At 40.0% G+C, this 21,831-nt stretch overlaps 2 protein-coding genes across 2 annotated transcripts; one reads left to right on the forward strand and one right to left on the reverse strand.

The window, feature by feature from the left end:
• Positions 1-2,290: 2,290 nt before the first annotated feature.
• Positions 2,291-10,569, forward strand: LOC308160198 (tyrosine-protein kinase STYK1). Its single transcript, XM_080534093.1, has 10 exons — positions 2,291-2,400; positions 2,909-2,989; positions 3,232-3,387; positions 7,848-8,036; positions 8,458-8,639; positions 8,728-8,811; positions 8,953-9,170; positions 9,482-9,522; positions 9,644-9,740; positions 9,923-10,569. Exons 2-10 carry the CDS (start codon positions 2,941-2,943, stop codon positions 10,092-10,094), a joined length of 1,188 nt encoding a protein of 395 aa, XP_080390219.1. The 5' UTR covers positions 2,291-2,400; positions 2,909-2,940; the 3' UTR covers positions 10,095-10,569.
• A 153-nt stretch (positions 10,570-10,722) lies between these two features.
• tmem269 (transmembrane protein 269) lies at positions 10,723-21,623 on the reverse strand. The gene is made up of 8 exons (XM_080534094.1): positions 21,518-21,623; positions 21,328-21,378; positions 19,636-19,689; positions 16,471-16,618; positions 15,752-15,849; positions 14,591-14,734; positions 14,201-14,401; positions 10,723-12,584 (listed from the first exon to the last, which is right to left on the reverse strand). The coding sequence occupies exons 1-8, from the start codon at positions 21,528-21,530 to the stop codon at positions 12,475-12,477; spliced, it is 819 nt and encodes a 272-aa protein (XP_080390220.1). The 5' UTR covers positions 21,531-21,623; the 3' UTR covers positions 10,723-12,474.
• Between the last annotated feature and the right edge of the window lie 208 nt (positions 21,624-21,831).

Consider the following 21,831-nt stretch of genomic DNA (forward strand, 5'->3'; position numbering starts at 1 on the left):
TCCCCTCTCCCTCCCTCCCTCCCTCTAATGAGTATGGTAATGTATCGCAAACACATTGACAGGAATAGGGAGAGTTCATTGTGGTCACCAAGCGCTACAGTGCAGCATTAAACCATCAACCACAGAATATTTTCATCATAAACCCTTGGTTTGAGCACAGCATTATAGAGACAGAATCAACAGGTGATGAAGGACATTCAAATCATGTCCAAATATGTTGCTGCAAGGTTGGGGAAATTGCCGTTTTAGCCGTGACAAGATTACTCTTCAACCATCAACCAATGTCTACTCATACACAGTGCCGTCTCTCCTTATACGCAGGCTATGCATTGCATGTAGGGCTCTTGAGTACTAGGAGTCCCCTGAGTATTTTTGTTTTGCTGGGGATGTATAGTAAATGAATTGGTTGTTAAATTCTTCTCACTTAGTTTGATTCATAATAGTTTGAGCCAGCATGGCTCCAAGCGGGGGAAAACTATGACTATGGAAACACATTGGATTTCACACAGTCCACACTGGAGGATTCAAACTAGCTACTGAATCCTGACACTTCTATATAGTATGTCGAGACTTTGATTTGATATATTTGAGAAGGGACAGTGCAAGTTAATGAACAAACTCCATGTATTACAAAGTATTACAAGAAGCTTGTAAACAAGCCAGATTATAACCAAGGCTAGTTTCCACCTGTTGTCCCTTAGAGGATGTTACTTGGAAACATGTTGCTGTCAAGAGGGCCAGTACAGTGATAAACGTGTAGTAAATGGTGTATCAGTGGAGGGTGGTGGAGGTAGAAATTGGAGAACAAGCTCATTGTAATGCATGGAATGGAATAATGAAGTCCAGCTTCCCTTGTGGAGTACAGTACCTACCAGGTGCTATGTTCTGGGATATTAGAGGCCTGGGTTCATTGATAGGTTCATGAGATAGCATGGTTAAATAATAGCTTTGTCTACTCTAGGTGGTTAGTATGCAGTGATGTGCTGCTCTGTTGTGTTTGATTGGGGGACTCAAACATGTCCATGCCATTTAGGCCCTTTTGTGATCTCTATCTGAAACACACATTAACACACTGAAGCTCAGCTTCTACCCCAGGGCCATTCAGGCCCTGAACACAGCAAAGACCTAGGTTCTGGGCCCTGGACAGTCTGGACGGATTGATGGCAGCTGCTGGATTGAAATCAGGTGTAGTGCTGAGGCACAAATGTGTACATTTCAAGCCTGCAAACTGCGACACTTTAAATGAATGTGCAATAACACTATGTGCAATATGACAACCCTAGGGTACATAAGGTTCAGAGAATAGGAAATGTTAGAATAGGTATAGCATAGCATAGAGTACAGCAAGTGTTTTATTTGTATAGTATAGTATAGTATAGTGGATAGTGTACATAGCCTTTATTTATGTAAACCAGCTCCTTTCCCTTCTTGTTTTTTAGTTTGTTTTTTTCCTAGCACCAGGGGAGCCCCCCCTCCCAAATGTCGTTGTTTGGTACCTGTACTATATCAATGACAATAAAGACCATTCATTCATTCATTCATTCATTCATTCATTCATTCACATTAGTCCCAGACTCACCTTCAACACCTGGCTGGCTTGTATGGTAATCCACTCTGTTTACATCTGATATAATAAGGTGTGAGGTCATAGTGTGTGTAGTGCGTAACCTGAATGTAGTCTGTAATGTATTTCCTGCTAACGTAAAGCAGCCATATGGTTACTGGAGTGTTTATTTGAGCAAGATAAGACTGTATGGATCACAGGAGGGTGTACCATATGAAACACGTATGTATACATATGTTGTTACTTTGAGTGGACAATATTATATTTTTCCTCGCCATCTCATAAACACTAGGCTAACACTTGAGTGTTGTCACTAAAATGCAAACACGCACACGCACAAATAATAATAATAATAATAATAATAATAATAATAATAATAATATGGGTTGTACAATACCGCCATCTGCCGGCGAGATGTGCAACTGCACCATCCAGAGGATTTAATTCAAAAATGGCTTGGGACCGCTGATTGTTCATAGGGTGCAGGCATGGACATGATCCGCACCCTCTTTACCGCAAAAGGTGGTCTAAGCCTATGATCAAGATGGCGCTTTGAGCGTAATGTTTAAGCTACCATACTCTGAACAATATAACATCCTTTCGATACAATTAAGAGCAAGTCAAGCCCATTGATGATGGACAGGCCTCTTGTGTTATTTCAATGCCCCCTAGTTGTTAATCATTAACAGTCAGTCAACTTGCTTCGCCACCTCCATGGTCATTGCCCGCAGAGGCAGAAGGACATCGGGGGTATTTTCCCTAAGCTGTGATATTAGCCCATTGTCCCCCAGGGAAATATTGAAACCATTTACCAACCTGTCTCGCGTATCTCCCTGGTAAGTGTCCTTTATTGTTCAACTTGCAGCGCCACTCCTCCTGTTATGCTGACTAATTAGGTTGTAGGCTACTTAATTAACACGATTGTAAACAGGTGTTTGTGCCGACAGTATGTCAGATAGTTATAGAACTGTCATTCTTTGATACACCATCAATAATAATCATAATCATAATATTTGTCAGTCTTTGACTCATTCTTGGACCATTTGGAACGTGTGGTAAAGAAAATATAATAGGCTAGTGTATTAGACCTACTTAAGACCATTATGCCTCTGGCTCAGCAATCTGGTTCAGTAGCCTATGTTTATATTGGAGTGTATCTATGTTCCCACAGCCCTAAAGGGCCCCTAACCCTAATCTTTCCCTAACCCTTTACAGTATTACTATTATTAGTAGTAGGCCTACAGATTACTTAGAAATGTGGGAAGTTCTGATGGGTAAAACAATTCTTAGACATTCTTAAAAAGTGGGCCCACCAATTTTGAGTTTCATAATACTCTCCTCTAGATGTGAGAAATGCTAAGAGACAGCTGTCCTCTATGGATGTGCAGTCATCTCGGTGCAACAACTCCTCAGACCCTCTCTGCTGTAAGTTTTTATGTTGCCTTTGGTGTAACTGAAAATACAATAACTGTTGTTTCTAAAATAAGCATCAAGAAGGGGAATCTATGTAGTGGTATGCATGTTAATATTTTCCCACACTTTAACTCATCACTTCTGTTATGTGTTATGTGCTACTGTTGGCTTTGTGCTTAGAGTGTCAGTGTACTATATATGACCATGACATTGCCTTGTTGTGTTCCTCCTGTATACTGTATTATGTGCTTCAGACGAGGAGGGATCAGGTCCATTGGCTGTGATCATCATCCCGTCCCTCCTGTCTCTCAGCACTGTGGTTGTCGTGGCCCTGATACTGTGCAGCCTCTTCTGGAAGAGACCAGCGCCAGAGAGCATCTCCAGCCCTGGCCCTGCCCATTCCACAAATGGTAAGAAATAAACCTTGAAGTTAAAAGTCAAAAGCCTGGCTGTTGTTGGGCCTAGAGTTGTTTTGTATTTTCTTCAGACCTTGTGACCTGAGGAAGGAAACACTTTTTCAGTCAAGGTCAAGTTTTAGTTTCAAGTTTGTTCGTTACATCACATTGCACAAGTGTAAGTTCTTAAGGCTGCGGTTCCTTGACATTGCAGCACAAAGACAAATAAGGCAATAAGATAAGTCAAGATAAATTAAGTGGCTATAGTTAAGACATTAGTGAGACAATTGGACAAGTGACAAGTTGTAGGAGACAAATAAGACAAATAAGACAGGACACAATTTAGCAGTACAAATAGTAAAACATTAAATAGTACAAAGTAGAAATGTTATGAGTATTGCACTCGAAGGCAGTACCGAATGCGGCCCTATGGCTGTCCCTGGCCGGCTATTATGTTTTCATAATAGAAATAACATGTAAATAAGTGTAGACAATGCGTCCAGTACAATTGCATTGCTTCCACTACCGTGCCGACCCGTGCCGTACCGCGTGAGCCCGGTTTGTTTTGCTTTCTCCGCTGCCAACCGAGCTGGGCCGAGCCCGCTTTCGGAAAATGTCACTTACTGTTTCTGTAATAACTTATTAATGTAAGGCGATCAACTTCTCCAAAATTGAATTAATCGAGTCGTCACTTACAAACGAGTTCGTTTAATCTCAACGAGACGTCCTTGATATAACTTCTTAAGATAAAATGATCCAATCAAATATTAGGCACCACTACTGAACTGTTCTTTAAGAGAATATTTATTCAAGCACATCAGCAAGCAATAATAGTTCATTTCCATGGAAAAGGAGTCCCATCTAGTTTCACCTCCGCAGGCCAGTATCAGCTAGCCGTCAATAGGTTAACTGCAGAAGCTTCACCAGACAAGAACCCTGTTTCATCTTGGTACATAATCTTTATACCTTTGACATTTTGGGGGGGATGGGTTGTCCCTCCTCCCCTTATTTGATTATTTCTAACTGTAAACATTACATTTACATTTTTGGCATTTAGCAGACGCCTTATTCCAAAGCGACTTACAATCAATACATTTGAATGCTAAGCATGTGAATCATCAGTCCACCATTCGTGGCAGGAAGAGTAATCTAGCTCAGGCCCGGGGCCATTGATAGAAGGAGAAACCTTCTTCTACCACCTTCTTCTAAAAGTTTTTTTTTTTTAATACTGGAGGAACAGAGAAACAGTACAAAGGGGGCGATAGAAGTTCTTAGGGACTCAGTAGAGGGGAAAGCGGACGTCTTTAGGAGACGTAGTGCTGAGGGGCAGGAGACATTAATACCAGAAGGTCACAATGTGAAGGTCACAATGTGATAATAAGTGTTCTGTGGTTTTGCTACAAAGTTTCACTTCTGGTTGTTATCCCTCTGTGTCCCTCTGCGGTCACACCCCCTGTCTGGGGCTCGTTAATCACATATGCACACACAGCTATGTTTTTAAGAAACAGGTAAGCATATGCACACAGTTATGTTTTTAGGATGTACAGACATTTGTATACAGTTACCTTGGGTATATTCTAAAGCACTGATTGGCCAGTTATTTGATCATTTAATTTTAATTTTGCCATTTAGCAGACGCTTTTAATCCAAAGCGATTTACAATTACGAATTACAGGGACATTCCCCCTGAAGGCTAAGTGCCTTACTCAAGGGCACACTAGTAGTGGTGTGGTTTCAGGCGGGATTTTAACTCACAACCTTCTGATCACAAGTCCAACTCACTATCCACTAGACCACCACTACCCCCCTATCAAACCCATTCCCTGGGGTCATGACTAGGTCAGTAGGCTATGTTCTTATCAGAATAGCTTGTGAAATCATAACTGTTGGCGATGTGGTCAGGCGCATGTGTTCCTGTTCACGTTGTCTGCTGTCTCCTGTCACACAACAGGCACGAAATTCAGTTCCTGTTTCTGAGTCCCATGACTTGGGATTCGATTAACAAGTTAAAATACAGTATAGAAGAATAGACTTATCATTAATCATTAGTTATGAAAGTATAAAACCAGTACAGGAAAATAGAATATCATAACAACAGGTGCAAAATGGTTGTTGGCACATAGGCAAAAATAAGTAATTTACAGGCGGTTTGAATCATAATACTTTCTTTTAGTCAGGAGCTTTTCTTCATGTCGCTCAAAGGCAGAACTTCTCTTTTGGCTTCCCATTTTTTCTCAACTGACCTCAGTCATATATTATTTAAATGAGCACATAGTACATGATTTATCACTTCTAGTTATTTTAATACAAATTCCCAACATTAATAAGATTATTGATTCAATGCATCATATAACTTTTATTTACAACAAGCATAACAAAAAAAATCGCTATTATGGCGATGTGCTGTGCCTATGCTAGACATTGTTGGTGACATTTCTGAATAAAGTCTGAAAAAAAAAATCTGAATAAAAGTCTGAAAAGAAAATCTGAATAAAAGTCTGAAAAAAAAAATCTGAATAAAAGTCGGGAAAAAAAATCTGAATATAAGTCGGAAAAAAAATAATTTCTGAATAAAAGTCCCCAGAAAATAATTTCAGAATAAAAGTCCCCCAAAATAATTTCAGAATAAAAGTAGATTTTTTTTTATTTCAGAATAAAAGTCTGAAAGAAATAATTTCAGAATAATAGTCCTAAAAAAATAATTTCAGAATAAAAGTCTGAAAAAAATAATTTCTTATTATTTCATTTTTTTGGGCAATCTTATCTGTCTAGTTAACTTATCTGTGTAGTTCTGAGTTTCTCTCCAGAGCCATATGGCGCTTTTCCATTGACTAGACCGGTACGGCTCAGCACGGCACGCATTTGAAAAGTTTGGTATGGTACGGGTAGGATACGTTCCCCATTATACACAACAGACCAGGAACGAGCGGTGACAGTAGGAGGAGTTAAGTGTCATAAGAGCACTTCACTTTAATAAGTGCCGGTATACAGCTCAACGGGAGGAAATGCGATATAACAATGATGTCAAAATGCAGCACTATCATGCACAGATCAGCCTTAAAACATGTAGCGTTAGATATATAACGTTAGACAGAGAGCAATCTCCCTTAGGTGGATAATACACCCAGCGACGTTCAGCTCGAACTCATTGACCTGCAGTCTGATACACTACTGGCAGAGCACTTTAAGTCAGTATCACTGCTGGACTTTTACTCTTCTCTCAAAGAGGAGAACTTTCCACACATGAGGAGGCATGCTCAGAGGATGCTAGTTCTCTTTGGATCTACCTACACATGTGAACAAACATTCTCAGTGATGAAGTTCAACAAATACAGATACAGATACTCTCTCACTGATGATCACCTGTCAGCTGTCCTTCGCATCTCCACCTCAGACATTCAACCAGACTTCAGTGCACTTGTTCAAGCCCAAGGCAGTCTGGACTTTTCTCACTGAACACAAAAAAGAAATGAAAAATATCAAAAGCACTTGTTGCTTTTTCTACTCAGATGCTTAGCTCTATGTGTTGTAACTTTATAGTTAGTTAGACAGTTAAAATAGATTGATTAATATGTTACATGATTGATTCACAGTTAAAATAGATTGATTAATGTGTTACATGATTGATTCACAGTTAAAATAATTTTAATTAATTTAATTAATTTTGCCATTTAGCAGACGCTTTTATCCAAAGCGACTTACAATTACGAATTACAGGGACATTCCCCCTGGAGTAACTGAGGGCTAAGTGCCTTACCCAAGGGCACACTAGTAGTGGTGTGGCTTCAGGCGGGATTTGAACTCACAACCTTCCGATCACAAGTCCAACTCACTATCCACTAGACCACCACTACCCCAAATAGATTGATTAATGTGTTACATGATTGATTCACAGTTAAAATAGATTGATTAATGTGTTACATGATTGATTCACAGTTAAAAGAGATTGATTAATATGTTACATGATTGATTCACAGTTAAGAGATTGATAATATGTTACATGATTGATTCACAGAAGTACATTTCTGTTGTATTAGCTAAGAAGAAGAAGAACTGCAGGTTCCAGAATGTCTTGTAGAAAGATATCATATAAGTTGACAGTTTGTTGTTTTTGAGAAATGTGAATTGTACATTTAATTGAAAGTGAATATCTAATAGCTCGTTTTATTGAAAAAGAAAGTGATCACAAGTATATGTCAGCAGATTTGTATCTAAAGAACCTTTCGCTTGATATCATATCACCAGTCCTAGCCATCATTTCAGAAGGTAGAAATACTACCCACTTTGATGATCCTCCGCTTGGCTGACATACCGTTTGTTGTATATATCCTGGATGGAGGGAATCTCACATCCAATGATATGCTCGGCTGTCTGCACCATCCTCTGCAGTCAGGATGCTCTCAGTTGTGCCTCTGTAAGGAAAAACACACACCTGACCCAAATAATACTTAACAACACACAACTGTATTTCCCAGGCCAGGAGTGTGTGTCCATAAGCCCTGCTCGTTCATTGGTCCATGATGCAGTGGGTCCATGGGAGATCCCTGGGGAGTGTGCTCTCGAGGGGCTGCAGTTCTGGCAGGCAGGCCGCTATGGTCCCATCTGCAGTGGCATGCTGAGGAAAGAGGCGACCTCTACTCCTGTGGTAGTAAAGACACTCCGAGGTACAGTATGTGCATAGTGGGGTTAGGAGTAATCTCACATAATACACTCTCCATAAATAGTGAGTCTTACAGCGAAAATGTTACGGTGTTGGAGACTCGCTGACAACTGCCCATCTCCCGTGTTTCTGGTTTCCGAGATAAGTCCAAGAGGGGCTTCTGGTCCTGTCACAAACACACGGTCAGGACAGACCACTGGCCCTCACTACCAGGGGCTGTGTGGGATCCTTTTTGGGGGAAAGGTGCCAAGTTAGTCTGGGGTTTGGGAGCCCTATGTTTCCACTAGGGAAGAACAACCACCATTTTTGACTGGACCCTCTACAGTAACTAATATGAAACTTGATGTTGTTCTTCTTTTGAGATGTCGAACACTTGTACCTGTCTCTTACAGTATGTACTATATAATATCCCCTTTCTCGCCCAGATGGCTCCAACCAGCCTCAGGTTAAGGAGTTTGTGGACTGGGTCCTGTTCCATGCTACAGTGTGTAAACACAACCACGTAGTCCAGATGCTGTACTGTCAGACACGGCGTCTGCCCATGTACCTGGTCCTGGAGGCCAGCAGTCCTGGAAACCTGCTTCACTTCCTCTGGGCTTTGAGAAATGCAAGTGAAGATTGCATCACTGTGTTGATATGGAATGCTGAGATGCTAGATGGAACTGATGCTAACTCTGTCTGTCCCTGCACTACAGAGGGATCCTGAGTCCACACATTCATCACAGCACTTCTCAGAGAGATCTGTGTTTCTGGTTGCAAAGCAGGTGGCAGCTGGCCTGGTGAGTCTTTCTCTGTAGGATTTTAGATCTAATGACCGACCAGAGGAACTGCATATCACTACACGCTCTGTGCAGTGACTTCTGTACTGTTAGGCTCCATTTTCTTTTGTTGTTTTTTGGGCCTGATATCTTCTACTGTAGGACTACCTGTTGTCAGAGCACAGGTTGATGCATGGTGATGTCGCCGCACGGAACATCCTGATTGGCCCTGGGCTCTCAGCGAGGGTGTCTGGGTTGGGCCTGGCATTCACGGGCCGTCAGAAAGACACGGTGGCCAGGCGGAGGATGTCCGATGTGCCTCTCAAGTGGCAAGCTCCAGAGAGGATCATGAGGCAGCCCATCACAGACAGGAGTGATATGTGAGTTTGGGGAATAAAACTAAAGTGGTTAGTACACAAAATAGGCAAAGACTCAGTTCTCTTTTTTAATAGATATTCTTAGTACACAAAGTAGGCAAAGACTCAAAGTTCCCTTTTTTAAATAGATATTCTTAATGCAGCAGTGGAATACATTATATTATTTTTATTGTTAAAGTAAATGTTTATGGGTATTTTTAAGGATATCTTTACAAACATTTTCTGATCAAATACTTCAATATCACTTTTCAAGTAAATGCTTGTTAGTAGTGTGTTAACGTTTACATACTTAATGATTTACTTCTCCTCCTCAGATGGTCTTTTGGAATCCTCCTGTATGAAATGATCACCTTGGGTAATCTACAATACTTTTCTCTACAATATGTACAACTCATAACAACGAGTACAAGTACATTTTATGATGGTTTACTACAGTCTGCCATCAACTCTTCTGCTTCTCTTCTGTTTCTCCGTAGGCTCGCCCCCCTACCCTGACCTGGAGCCCCTGTCTGTGTTCCCCCAACTGCGGAAGTCCTATCGGATGAAGAAGGCAGACAGTTGTGGAGGACCGCTGTAAGTACAGGACACTTAACACAACAGTATCATTATTTCAGAGATCATAAGGTCCAGTCTTAGTGGGACAATTCCTCCACGGTGAAGCCACTTGTTTTAACCCTGTGAATTAATAATTATTTTCTGAGTCAGCTACCCACCCTATATACCAATAAGAAAAAAACTAAAACTGTCTCACTCAGCTATGACTTGATGAAGTACTGCTGGATGTGGGACTTCAAAGACCGTCCCGTGTTCTCCGCCATCATAAAGCTTTTGGAGTCCTACACCTACCTGGCAGACACGACAGCCCTAACCACCGGGGAGGGGATAGACATCGTTGAGTACAGGAAGAAGGCAGGTGTGCTACCCTGAACCGCCACTCAGGCCTGGTCTGCTGTAGGAGGACACAAGAAGAGGATCCTTGATAAAGCTTGTTATTTGTGTGTGTGTGTGTGTGTGTGTGTGTGTGTGTGTGTGTCAAGTTGTGTCCCGGCCATTCTGGGAGAAATTCTGTGGATTGAGAGAACTGTGATGAATGCATTGTATTGTAAGTTTGAACAAAGTTGTCGAAGTGCCACTGGAGGGGTTTGTTGGTTTGTTTCATTACATACAAGAAATTAACGTAGGAAAATACAGATATTGTTACCTCACAATTCTAAACACCCCCCCCCCACACACACACACACACACACACACACCGTTTATGGGATCTATGCACAGTGAATTAAGTTCATGCTGTACAGACTATGTTCAAGAAACATGATTTTAAGAACATTGAAACGAGGAAAATCATTATGACACCTGTTTTTATTGTCAAAATTTTACAGATTAAAAAAACAATTCTTCATCATGTTTACTGGTTTATTATTGGGTTAGGGTCATTATGCTGTGCCTATTATGAAGATAATAATTCTAGACATGCATTACTGTGGCTGTACAGTATGAGCACAACATAGCACCCACACAGGTGCGTACATTAAAGTGGTCTTAAGTCTGTACACTTGACTGTTGATCTTCTCCCTAACGCTGCAATATCATTAACTGTCATCAAACCCAACAGTTCATAGGCAGGTGGGTACAGACATTTACAGTACAGTTGCACTGTACCACTGCCGTTGTCCAGACATTCTTCTTGAATGTGAAGCCCTACCAAGTAGAAAAGGACCTTATCCCGTGTCCATCACTCACACATCTAAAACCCTAAGAGAGAGAGAGGCACAGGGTTTATGTCCTCTAAACATATGCTTACAGATAACTGCAAGTTATGCACACAACACAACATTTCTTCCTTAACCCGTAAACATACTGTATCTGTAAATAGCCTACAAGTGATGGGGTGAAGGTGCTTTAACATAGATGTTTGAGGAATGAAAGTGCATGACCTCTTAAAACAGAGGCAAAGGTGCACAAATACCAAATAGAATCACATTGACAGGAAATGTATCTAACCACAGTGTCATTTGTTAGTCAAATTGAATGATAAACTATTACTGAGTTAGACAAAAAACCTGACCAAATGTTTGGTGTTGATAAAAGCACTGGGCGACAGGTGCTTAGGTCAGTTAGGATTGAAATCAAAATAAATGACAATCGTTGTTTCCACAATGGAAACATTTTTTGATACAGAATGTCTGAATGGGGAATAGTGGGAATGTACTCTAATCGCTCAATGATTGTAGTAAAATACTAGTAAAAAGCTCTCTTCTCAAAAATGCTTGAGGATTTCTCTAGCCTAAAATAAAGAAAACAAATTAAATGGCAGTTGAGAATGCAGTTCATGCTCTAAAAACATCCAACTCAGAATAATGCTCAACTACCATATTTCCCCACACAATTCATATTTACAATTACTGTGGTAGAGTAACAGATTAACAATTCTTTGAAACAGTCCCAGAGATCAATATAAGCATCTGCAATACTGACGATACTGTGGAAAAGATGCTATTATGCTCATGGAAAGCATAAACACATACATGTACAGTATCAAAAACCACAAGATGTCATTGGTAACATGCAAGAGGGCAAAAATGTTGCAGATAGAAACGTTGTCATGATTCCTACAGTACATGACAAAGAAGCATGTTTGTTCTACACAAACTATACAATTCTATCTGTACATTCTGCAATGTTGTGGCCTGAACGTTACTGCGTATGGTGAGGATGTAGCACTCATAGGCATTGATGTTGACACTGCAATCCATAACAATATCATATCTTTGCAGTGACTACAGCTTTTATTTTCAAATGACTTTCTAATACTTTCTAAAATAACATGTTCTGTTGTAGGCTACTCATGAAGCAGAGACTAAAAACTAAAACAATTAAATGCAGGCTATTGGGCTATCTTAGACCTTCAGGGATAGTTTGCAGAGGGGGTGATTACACGAGACAGTACATTACACACAACATGCTAAAAATGTTATGGTACAGACACCCAAACCCTGTCTTTAATTCAAAATGGCCACCAAGGATTTCCCCATCAAGTTATCATTAAAAGGCAGTTCATTCTCTACGGACATAAAAAAAAAAAGACCTCTTTATGCTTCACACTAAACTCTAATGAATTCATACGTCTTTCAGATTCATCACCTCAAAACAAACAAGGTATAATACAACACGTGGTCTCCTATGGGGGTGAGCGTGTTCTTTTATTGTTGGGTCTTCGGCACCAGCAGCCTAGAAGCCTTAGTTCCACCCGGACGGGCCTTTACTGAGCCTAGTGTGTGAGTTAGGGACAAGGCCACAACTTCATCTACACTTTGCGGCTCCACAGGGACGTTGGAAACAAAATGTAGGACACAGACCACAACAGGTAGTAGACACAGGCCGGAGGGAAAGAGGAACAGAAAACCATGACAACTCCTGTGGGGAAAAAAACAAAACACATCAAAAGTGAGCGTCAAATCTGTGGGGGGAAAAAAAACACATCAAAAGTGAGCGTCAAATCCCGTTTCAAAGATTTACCATTTTTGAAACGGGCTTCAGTCTCTGGCATCCTCTTATAGCATCTTAACACATCTTTACTTCATACTGAACTTATCTAATTTCAAAGTGATCTCACACTGTCACTCTCTGTGCTCTAGTGTTTACTAGGGATGTACCCGAATACAACGTTATTCGGAAAAGCACGAATAATGCGATGGAAACAGATACAGATTCTACCCTAAGTTTCTCGTTATTATTCAGAAAAAAGCCATGATTGACATGTCTGTGCTTCAGCTATTATGCTTCGTCAAATGGATGATATCATTGTGTATGGCCACAAGAAAAAAAATGCTCATTTTGTTTGCAACATAGGACTTTGATTTACTACACATTTTTTAAAAGTGATCGCTATTCTGTAATCAGCCCCACCGAGTCAGCGCAAAGCAGACTCTCGCATCGCAAGTAGTAATTCACGTTTCCCTAGCGAACTGCAGTAACGTTAACACATCGTGAACGCAGCATCATTGGAATTTAAGATTATTCTCTTCAACTGATATGTTTATATCTTTAGAGACAGAATAATAGGATGATCATATAACGTATTTGTAAATACGATCCAGAAACGTCTCTCTTTGGTAATAACATTAAGAGCCAAGCATGGTGAGACTTTTGTATGTTGCACCGGTTGCTCCCCCCTGCACAAATTAAATCGCGGAAAAAGAAATGCATGACGACGAACAAATAACATTTTTGAACAGTGCAGACAAATATTTTTTAAATATATATGTCTGTAGGCTATAGAGTTCTGTAATTATTTATGAACCATACTATTTCATTAGTAGGCCTAGTGTGTTATTTTTGTTCCCACTTTTTAACCATCAATATGACCAAGTTTTTCAATGTATTGCAGACAAAGTATCTTGCATAATTATTTCTTGCAACAAATGAGAAAGTAACATAATACATGTGTAATAGTGTTTGATATTTATTATTTATACCAAATATAATGTAAAATGATGGTACTCTGAAAATTATAAGGTTTAGTATAATTACGTTGAATAATTGAAATGATATGTGCACACATACCAATCATAGGTCAAAACATTGCTAAATTTGGCTGAAGAGTCGTTTGGGAGTCGAAAGAGCCGGCTCTTATTGCTGAGCTGAGCCAATGGATCTGGCTCACTAACAAGAGTCGGAATTCCCATCACTATTCTGAATGTTCAATGTCCCCCAGTTAAAGGGGTGGTGGGGTTCACAGTTCATAAAACTTAGTTTAGTTAAAAATAAAAAATAAAATAAAAGAGAGAGAGATTCCATAATTAATAATATGCCAATATGAAATCAATTTGATGTCTTGAAGGCACAAAAATTGCATTGCCAATAAATATTAGGTTATAAAATACAACATTTGCCTGATTTAACGTGACTTCCGGTATAAACCACACCCACTTCCCGGTCTTCTCTCCAAATACAGTTCCAAATACAGATAATTTTGTTGGTTGAACAGATAGATACAGTTAATGACGTCACTGTACACTCCTAGTGTTTACCTCCTGCATAGATGGCCTTCTTCCAGGCCTGAGACTCCAGTACCCTGTCATGCGGGTAGAATCCCTGGCTGACCATAAAGAGGATCATGGCCACCGCGGTGCTGCGGAGCACGGCCATGTTCCCTCCAGTCAGCAGAGAGGCACAGGCCAGGAAGGCTGAGGAGTAGATGCACGGCAGGCCTCGGTACATGAAGGGGATGCCTGCAGATGAACACACAAACAGACAGGGGAGGCCTTCTGAGAGAGTAGTGCACGTTGAAAGGCATTTAGGACTGCATGGAAAATTAGTGGCAAAGTTAAATGATAGCATGTAGTGTATGTAAACTTCAAAACTGCAAATATGTTGTTCTCGAAATATGTTTTGTCCAAATATTTCCTTCTCTTTCTTACCACTGGAGAAGAAGCAGAGGCGGACAAACACGGACATGACGTAGCACATGCACAGGACGTTGTCCAGGAAGTCAGGTGTCCTCAGGAGCAATGAGGTTGCAATCCCAAAAGTGGTAAAATCGGCAAAATCATCCAATTTAGCACCTGAGACAAAAAGTGATTAGATGCATATTGTCATAAAAACCTTTACGCTTAATAGCATTTACTACATACTGTTACTAGCTACTGTAAGGCTAGTAATGTGCATTTTCCTCTTACCAACTCTATCTCGTCTCCTTTATAATGATGGCCTAGTTTTCTCTGGAGGTCACACAGTGTTTATTTATTTGTTTGTATCTCAGTGTGTGTGTGTGTGTGTGTGTGTGTGTGTGTGTGTGTGTGTGTGTGTGTGTGTGTGTGTGTGTGAGTGTGAGTGCATGCGTGCGAGTGTGTTTGTGTGTATGTGTGTGTGTGTGTGTGTGTATAATAGAGGGATTTCTGCAGTGGAAATTTCTGTGTCAGCCTAACAGGCCTGCCACCTTCCTCTGTAAACAACATTCCCAAATGCCAGTGTCTCTTTATCCCTCTAGAGCAAGGGAGCATGTTTTCAGCGTGCTATGAGCATGAGGTGATTCTGACCACAGCTCAAATGAACGAGATGGAATTCGACCGCCCAGGGTCAAGAATTTTAGCAATTTCAGATATGCTGAGAGCCCAAAACATCGGGATAAAACAGACAATTGGTGCATGATCCCTCGAATTAGACTGCTTAATCGGAATGTGATTGTTCAATCGACAAAAAAAAGAGTGGGACACACACACACACACAACAACACCCACCTGCAAAGTCATGCAGAAAAACTATCTCGGGACACAAAAGCCCACTGAAATGTCCGTGTGACAGTGTATTGTGGTGCACCTGGGAGCTATTTCAGGCAGCTGAGCAGACATGACTATCTACACACACAGGGGGGGTCATGCTGTTAAAAGCCAACTGTGCGTTTTTAGTTGATATCATGCCGTTGACCTTTTGAGAATGTGCTGTGGATACGATAACGGCCCTGTGACTTCCCAGCCCCCAGGAATGAACCCTAACACTGGGGTAGAGGACCCGGGCCGTACGCCAGTGTCTCCGTTGTGAAGTTTGGCTGAGGTCAGAGCTAAAGAACACACTCCACTCACCCAGGGCAGAGCATGCATCCAATCGCCTGGCAACGGCTCCATCTGCCAAATCCAGCAGGTAGCCAATCAGGACCAGCCAGCATGCTGCATACTGGTGGCTGAAAAAAAGCAGGGTAAAACGGTTGGGTTAACCATTTAGCCATATTTAGCCATATTTAGAATCAGTCTCAGGTCAAAGAAAAACACTTGTAATAAGGATTTGAACAGTGTTTGTAGAACACAAAAGCAGTGTAGATATCTAGATCTTGAACTACACATTTGAAATACAGTATATTGAACAGCATTGAAAACACGGACTTAGAATTGAGTCATGTTTTGCAGCAGATCTGGTGATGTGACCTTGTTGAGCTCTCCCTCTCTTCCCTAAACAAAGCACTGCATATTGGCAGGACTTTTATGTACACACTGTCCACTGCCACACTGGTGCGTTGGGTCAACTGTCAATAAGCCACTTAAACAACTTGTTTTGAAAAAAAGCAACACAAAACAGACAATGATGTACTGTACAATAACTTAAGTTCATTTTCAAAACCATTTAACTCTAAACGAACCCAGAAGGTGGATAGATGCTGTAAATGCGGTGCTTTTAGCCTCTCTATGCTTTCCTTCAAGCAAATCAGATAGTGTGTGTGAGTGTGAATGAGTGTGTGCATGTATGTGTGTGTGTGTGTGTGTGTGTGTGTGTGTGTGTGTGTGTGTGTGTGTGTGTGTGCATATACCCGCTCAGGCTGCAGAGAATGGAGGCCATGCCCATGGTCATGTTGGCTACAGAAAGAGCGTTGGCTGCATTTTTGCGTGCAAATTCCTTGAGCTTGAGTCCAGTGGCATGCTCACTCAGGAAAAGCTTGTTGGTACGCTGGAAAAAACCTGGGATCAAACGAGGAGAGCTAATTAGTTGGTGGTCTATCTTAAATGATGTTAATAACTGTTGGTCTGAAAAGGACAGTTAAATACACTAAGTATATGATACATTCTTAAGACAGTGAAATTAATAGCTGAACAAGGAAGCTGTCCAACAGGATATCAAGATAATATTAGAGTAAGAGTAATATAAGAGAATATCAAGAAGAATATCAAGAAGAAACACCCCATGCACCCACCCTACAGCATCCAAACTGGTATTAGAAAGAAGACCACATTCTGAATATAGAGGAGTGATAATTTCTGTGAATATTACATTGTGTGTATCAAAGCAATGTTTTTTAAACGTTTGTTTTACTTACAAAACTATACAACAAAATGATCCATCTAATAAAAAGTTGCGTGACTTACCAAGAAGTATGTTTATTGGGGACCCACCTTACGATATAGTTATGTACTTTTCAGAGTAAAACACTTGGTGTGGTTACCATTACATACAGTAGTATCATTGCATGCAGCATTCAAGTCAAATGACTAAATAAGCAATACTTAAGACCTATACCACATGCTATCATTTGACTGTCTATGTTCATATGTTTCCAAATAAACATAAATAGTAAATGTCTAACTGTGACTAGTGGGGACTATGGACACACAGGGAAGTACAGGAACTACTGTGCCCACATACATCCAGTACAGTGCTGTGCTGTAACCTTTACAGAGATTTGTTGACACCATTTCAGATTTATTGACCCCATTTAAATACTAGGCTGATGATCCATTAGGCTGTCTGTCTGAAAGCACAGTGACCTGAAACAATGGCAAAGGGCATTGCAGCATCACTGTCATTGTCATGGACGGCTGTTCAAAATCATCAATAACAACGTATCTTTTATCTCTCTTTTTTTTGGTCACAGATTTTATTTCTGGATGGACATGGTTAAATTACATTGTGGAAGGTAAGTGTTGTTACATGTTACTCTACTTGTATGAGGTTACTACAAAGTAACTTAATACATTGGAATTACATTGGTATACAGTACTTACTGTACTTACTATACAGAACTACACTGTGCACAGTAAGGGCAATTTAGACAGACTTCTAATGTCTCAGTCTCGATTAGTGTGTGGGAAAGCATCAACGGTCGTCTTACTCAGCAAGCTAGTTGGAGTGTCTGCTCTGCTGACTCACTAAGGCCAGAGCTGTTTCTGCCCCTAAAAAGCTGTGAAGGTTTTTAATGAAGACAAACAAAGGGATCTTTGTCCTTAAGAGTGTCAGCTCTGGGAGGTGAAATTTCCCAGAGAATGTTACCATAGGTGATAAAAACTAATTCTAATAGAGTCTAATAGAGTCACCGGCAAAGACTAACTACTACTTAAGACAGTGTAGGGCTAACAACATACTATTTTCCTAGGTTAAAGTACAGTAGCATTCCCTTTTAAAACTAAGATAATCTAACTTCTGTATGTGAAAGAGGTTAAAGTCATGTTCCTACTATTCTGTTTTGCACACTGAACTTGCTGTGATTCCAAAGCCAGGCGAGTTCAACAGACTCTTCATCTGAAAGAAAACAGTGCATGAGACACAGCACAGAGCCCACAACAACTTTTAAGAAGTCTACTTGACATCATGCTTCTCGTTTGTGATTTACAGTTGACTTTACACACCCTCTGAGGTGATGTGTGAGAAATAAACTCTAATCCCCAGACAAGAAAACATACAGACTCAATAAGCAGAGATACATGTATCTCCTGTACCGATGGTCTCACATGTTAGTTTCCTTTACTGGACATATTCAGAAATATATTAATAGTAATCAATGCCAAGAGGAATTTCAAACTTCAAAACAACCATTACTTTTCCATTACATTCCTTTTCCTTTTTTATTACCTTGTTTTTATTTATTTATTATATTGTTGTTTGTATCTTTATGTCCTATGCACAAACTACAGTCAATTTCCTGTATGTGTGAATATACTTGGCAATAAAAAATAATTCTGATTCTGATTCTAATCTATTATAAAAATGTTTATGCCCAGTTTGTGCTTCACAATTAACTGGAAGGGAACCTGCCACGTCTAACAATCATCAAAAGCTCTACTCCAGCCAGTCAATATGGTCTCACTCACTAATACATCCAGTACAAGTATCAAGCCAGAGTCAGACACATGACACTTTAAAGCATGTCTCTATTTCTGGACCACTGCCTGATGAGAGTGAGGCATGATGGGAGCCGTAGTTATGTAACTGCACTGCCATGTTACCTGGTAACAGACTGGCAGAGAAACCAGGGGGGGAATTAAGGAATGTGCACATTAGACAATTATTGTACATGCACATTCATTGTTTTCTTCAAACTCTGTGGATGTCTCCTTTCATTACATTTTTCAATAGAAGATTTTAAAGGTATTATATTAGAAAATAATGACATATTGTATTAACATTTCATGATCTTACAATAGGCGGAATGCAGTCTACAACAATCATGCAATAATATACTGTACAGTTCTGTGTATATGTACAGTAGTGCTTATAAACACTTTGTGGTATGTAAACCACTGTGATCTAATGTTCAGAAACTAAAATAAAGCTAAGAATACTTTCAAAATAACATATAAAAAGCAAATGAACTACACTGAGAGACTTCTTCGATGTCAAATCATCATCATCCCTCCCGTTTCAGTTAAAAAAATCAGAAAAACTTGGATCTCAGATAGTAAAAGCCTGCACTCACTTAAGTGTAGGCTATCGAGCATGATCATGATTCTAGTGGTCCAGACCTGTCCTCAACACCATCACTTTTTAAGACTTGCTTGATATGTCATTATTGGCTATATCCATCCACTGAACTTCAAAGGAATATAGACTACACTGCCAGACAGTCCAGACAACACAACACATTAGGTAAAAAAAAAGATTACAACACTCTGAGACAGTTGTGTAAGGTGATTGAGGCTCAACAAACCTTGATAGGCAAATTGTAATAAACAAATTGTGTAGGAATTCAGAAACAAGCACATACCAGAGGAGGGAGTCAACAGGATCATGATTGTCTCTGGGTCTGACAACACAGCAGCTGAAACATAATCAACAGTTAACGTTCAGTGAACGTTCAGTAACGGATAATCATTACGTCATCATCACTGTATTGTACTTTCGCTGGAACTGCGAATAGAAGTGCAAAGTGCAAATCCTCAACAAGGAAATTGCTTCAATAATAGTTATACATTACAGGTGATGATTTTGCAGCCAAATTAGGTAAGACAGTGATCCATACAGTATAGCAGAAGCTGGAAGGTTGCTTTCCTTAGCTTGTCATCCTCTGTATAGCATCTTTAAATGGATGTTCCACTTCTTTAAAACATGTTCCTGGTTTGGCCCTGACCTTTGTGTAGTTGACCTGCCCACACAGTTTTTAGTTACATATGGTGCCTCCTTAGATACTTTTGTTGTTATATTTAGGACACCATTTTCATTCTGGAAATAATGTCCAAAACACCTTGCATGCAGACACTCCAAAACACCTTGCAAACACACTTTGCATTACTTGACTGTAACACACTTTAGCATTGTCATTGCCAAGTCTTCAGAGGGTGATTCTCTGTGAGTACTAATTTTGTTCGGAATGTCTGCGAGGTGTTTTGGACATATTTTCATAATAAATGGAGCAAAATATGGGTGCTCTGTATCTAAGGAAAATATGTACAGCTAACAGTTGTGTTAATGAAATAGAGCCAAGGTCAGCACCAAACCAGGAAAAAATAAATTAAAAGTAAGTAAGCCTGTAACATGTAAATAAGAAGAAAAAAACCATCCCTTTAAAAAACCTTAACACAGAGCTCTCTGACTGACTGTCTGACTGAAATAGAATGCAAATAATTAGCTTTATCTTTGTACAACATAACAACGACAAATTGTAATAACTTACAATTCTTTTAATCTGCCGTAGGCTATAATATCATCAAAGTTATGTGATAAGCCTATTATTATATATGGTCATATTATATTAGGCCATCTTTTTGACATTTCAAAGATGATATAAAGTACGCCGAGTAGAATAGGCTACTTGTGTGTGTTGGTACAGCAGCTACAATATGCGTCGTGTCAGGGAGATATTAACGGTTAAACTGACACAAAGATGCCGAAGTTGAATGAACTGCAGTCAGCCTATCAGAGGTGCTCTTGTCATGGATGCGGATGTAATTTTTCAAGGTCGGATTGAATCGCTTGAACACATTTAATCACCAAATATAATGATCATTATTGTGATCCAAACACCTGCAACCTACATAAACCCATTTTACTTTGATGTAGCCTATAGATCACGTCCCGTTACATGCGCTCGCATACATCCCGCCTATGGATGCGCAGTTAAGCACAACAAGACGCACCTAGTCTCTATAGTCTAGACAGGGTAATGATACAGAGTAGATCATTTCGGCAGCAAACCGCAACATCATCATCATTATCATAATCATTATCATTGCACGATTTACAGTATGATCCCAATTGACGAAAACGAAACAAATGAAGCTACCAAACCGTGTAGGTTTCGTTTTTTAATATCAAGTGCGTCATAGGCTATAAATGACAATGGGTCGCATATAACGGTAGGAAATCGTTTATAATCATTAGATGAAGGGCTAAATACTCGTCTTGATGTGCAATAACGGTAAGGTGATAATTATAATGAGGCTATAGCACTCTGACTTACCTGGAAGGACCTTCAAAGATGATGCTGCTGATAGTGATAGCCTATGTGCAACTGCAAATGATTGACACGTCAAGATGGCAATGGATTATAGCCTAAATCTGAATAAATAAATCTCCCTTCTGTTCATTTACTTCGTCATGTGTTTTAAATGACTGTTTATTGCATCCCGCAAATCGTTCCTGTTATTCACCTGTCAGACACATCTCAGTCGGTTCACCGCGTCGCTTTTTAAAGCCCTAGGATGAATCCGCTGGAATATTCCACCGGATGGGACGACCCAAACCCTCTAGGTTTTTCCATCTAACTAGTCGGCTGCTCAATCTAAAAGTGTCAAAACTTCATTGAGGATGTTTACAGGGGAGGTCCTCTGATAGACACTAAAAACAAAACAGTCTTTTAATAGTGAGATAAAAGTTTTACTCAACTAAGAAAGTCAATTTGATGACCATACAACGTGATCGTTACCATTTCATTAGCAGCATAGCCAAATTCACATTGTCACTC

This window comes from Nansenia antarctica (assembly GCF_963989245.1).
Source record: "Nansenia antarctica genome assembly, chromosome: 6".
In the NCBI taxonomy this organism is placed as follows: domain Eukaryota; kingdom Metazoa; phylum Chordata; class Actinopteri; order Argentiniformes; family Microstomatidae; genus Nansenia; species Nansenia antarctica.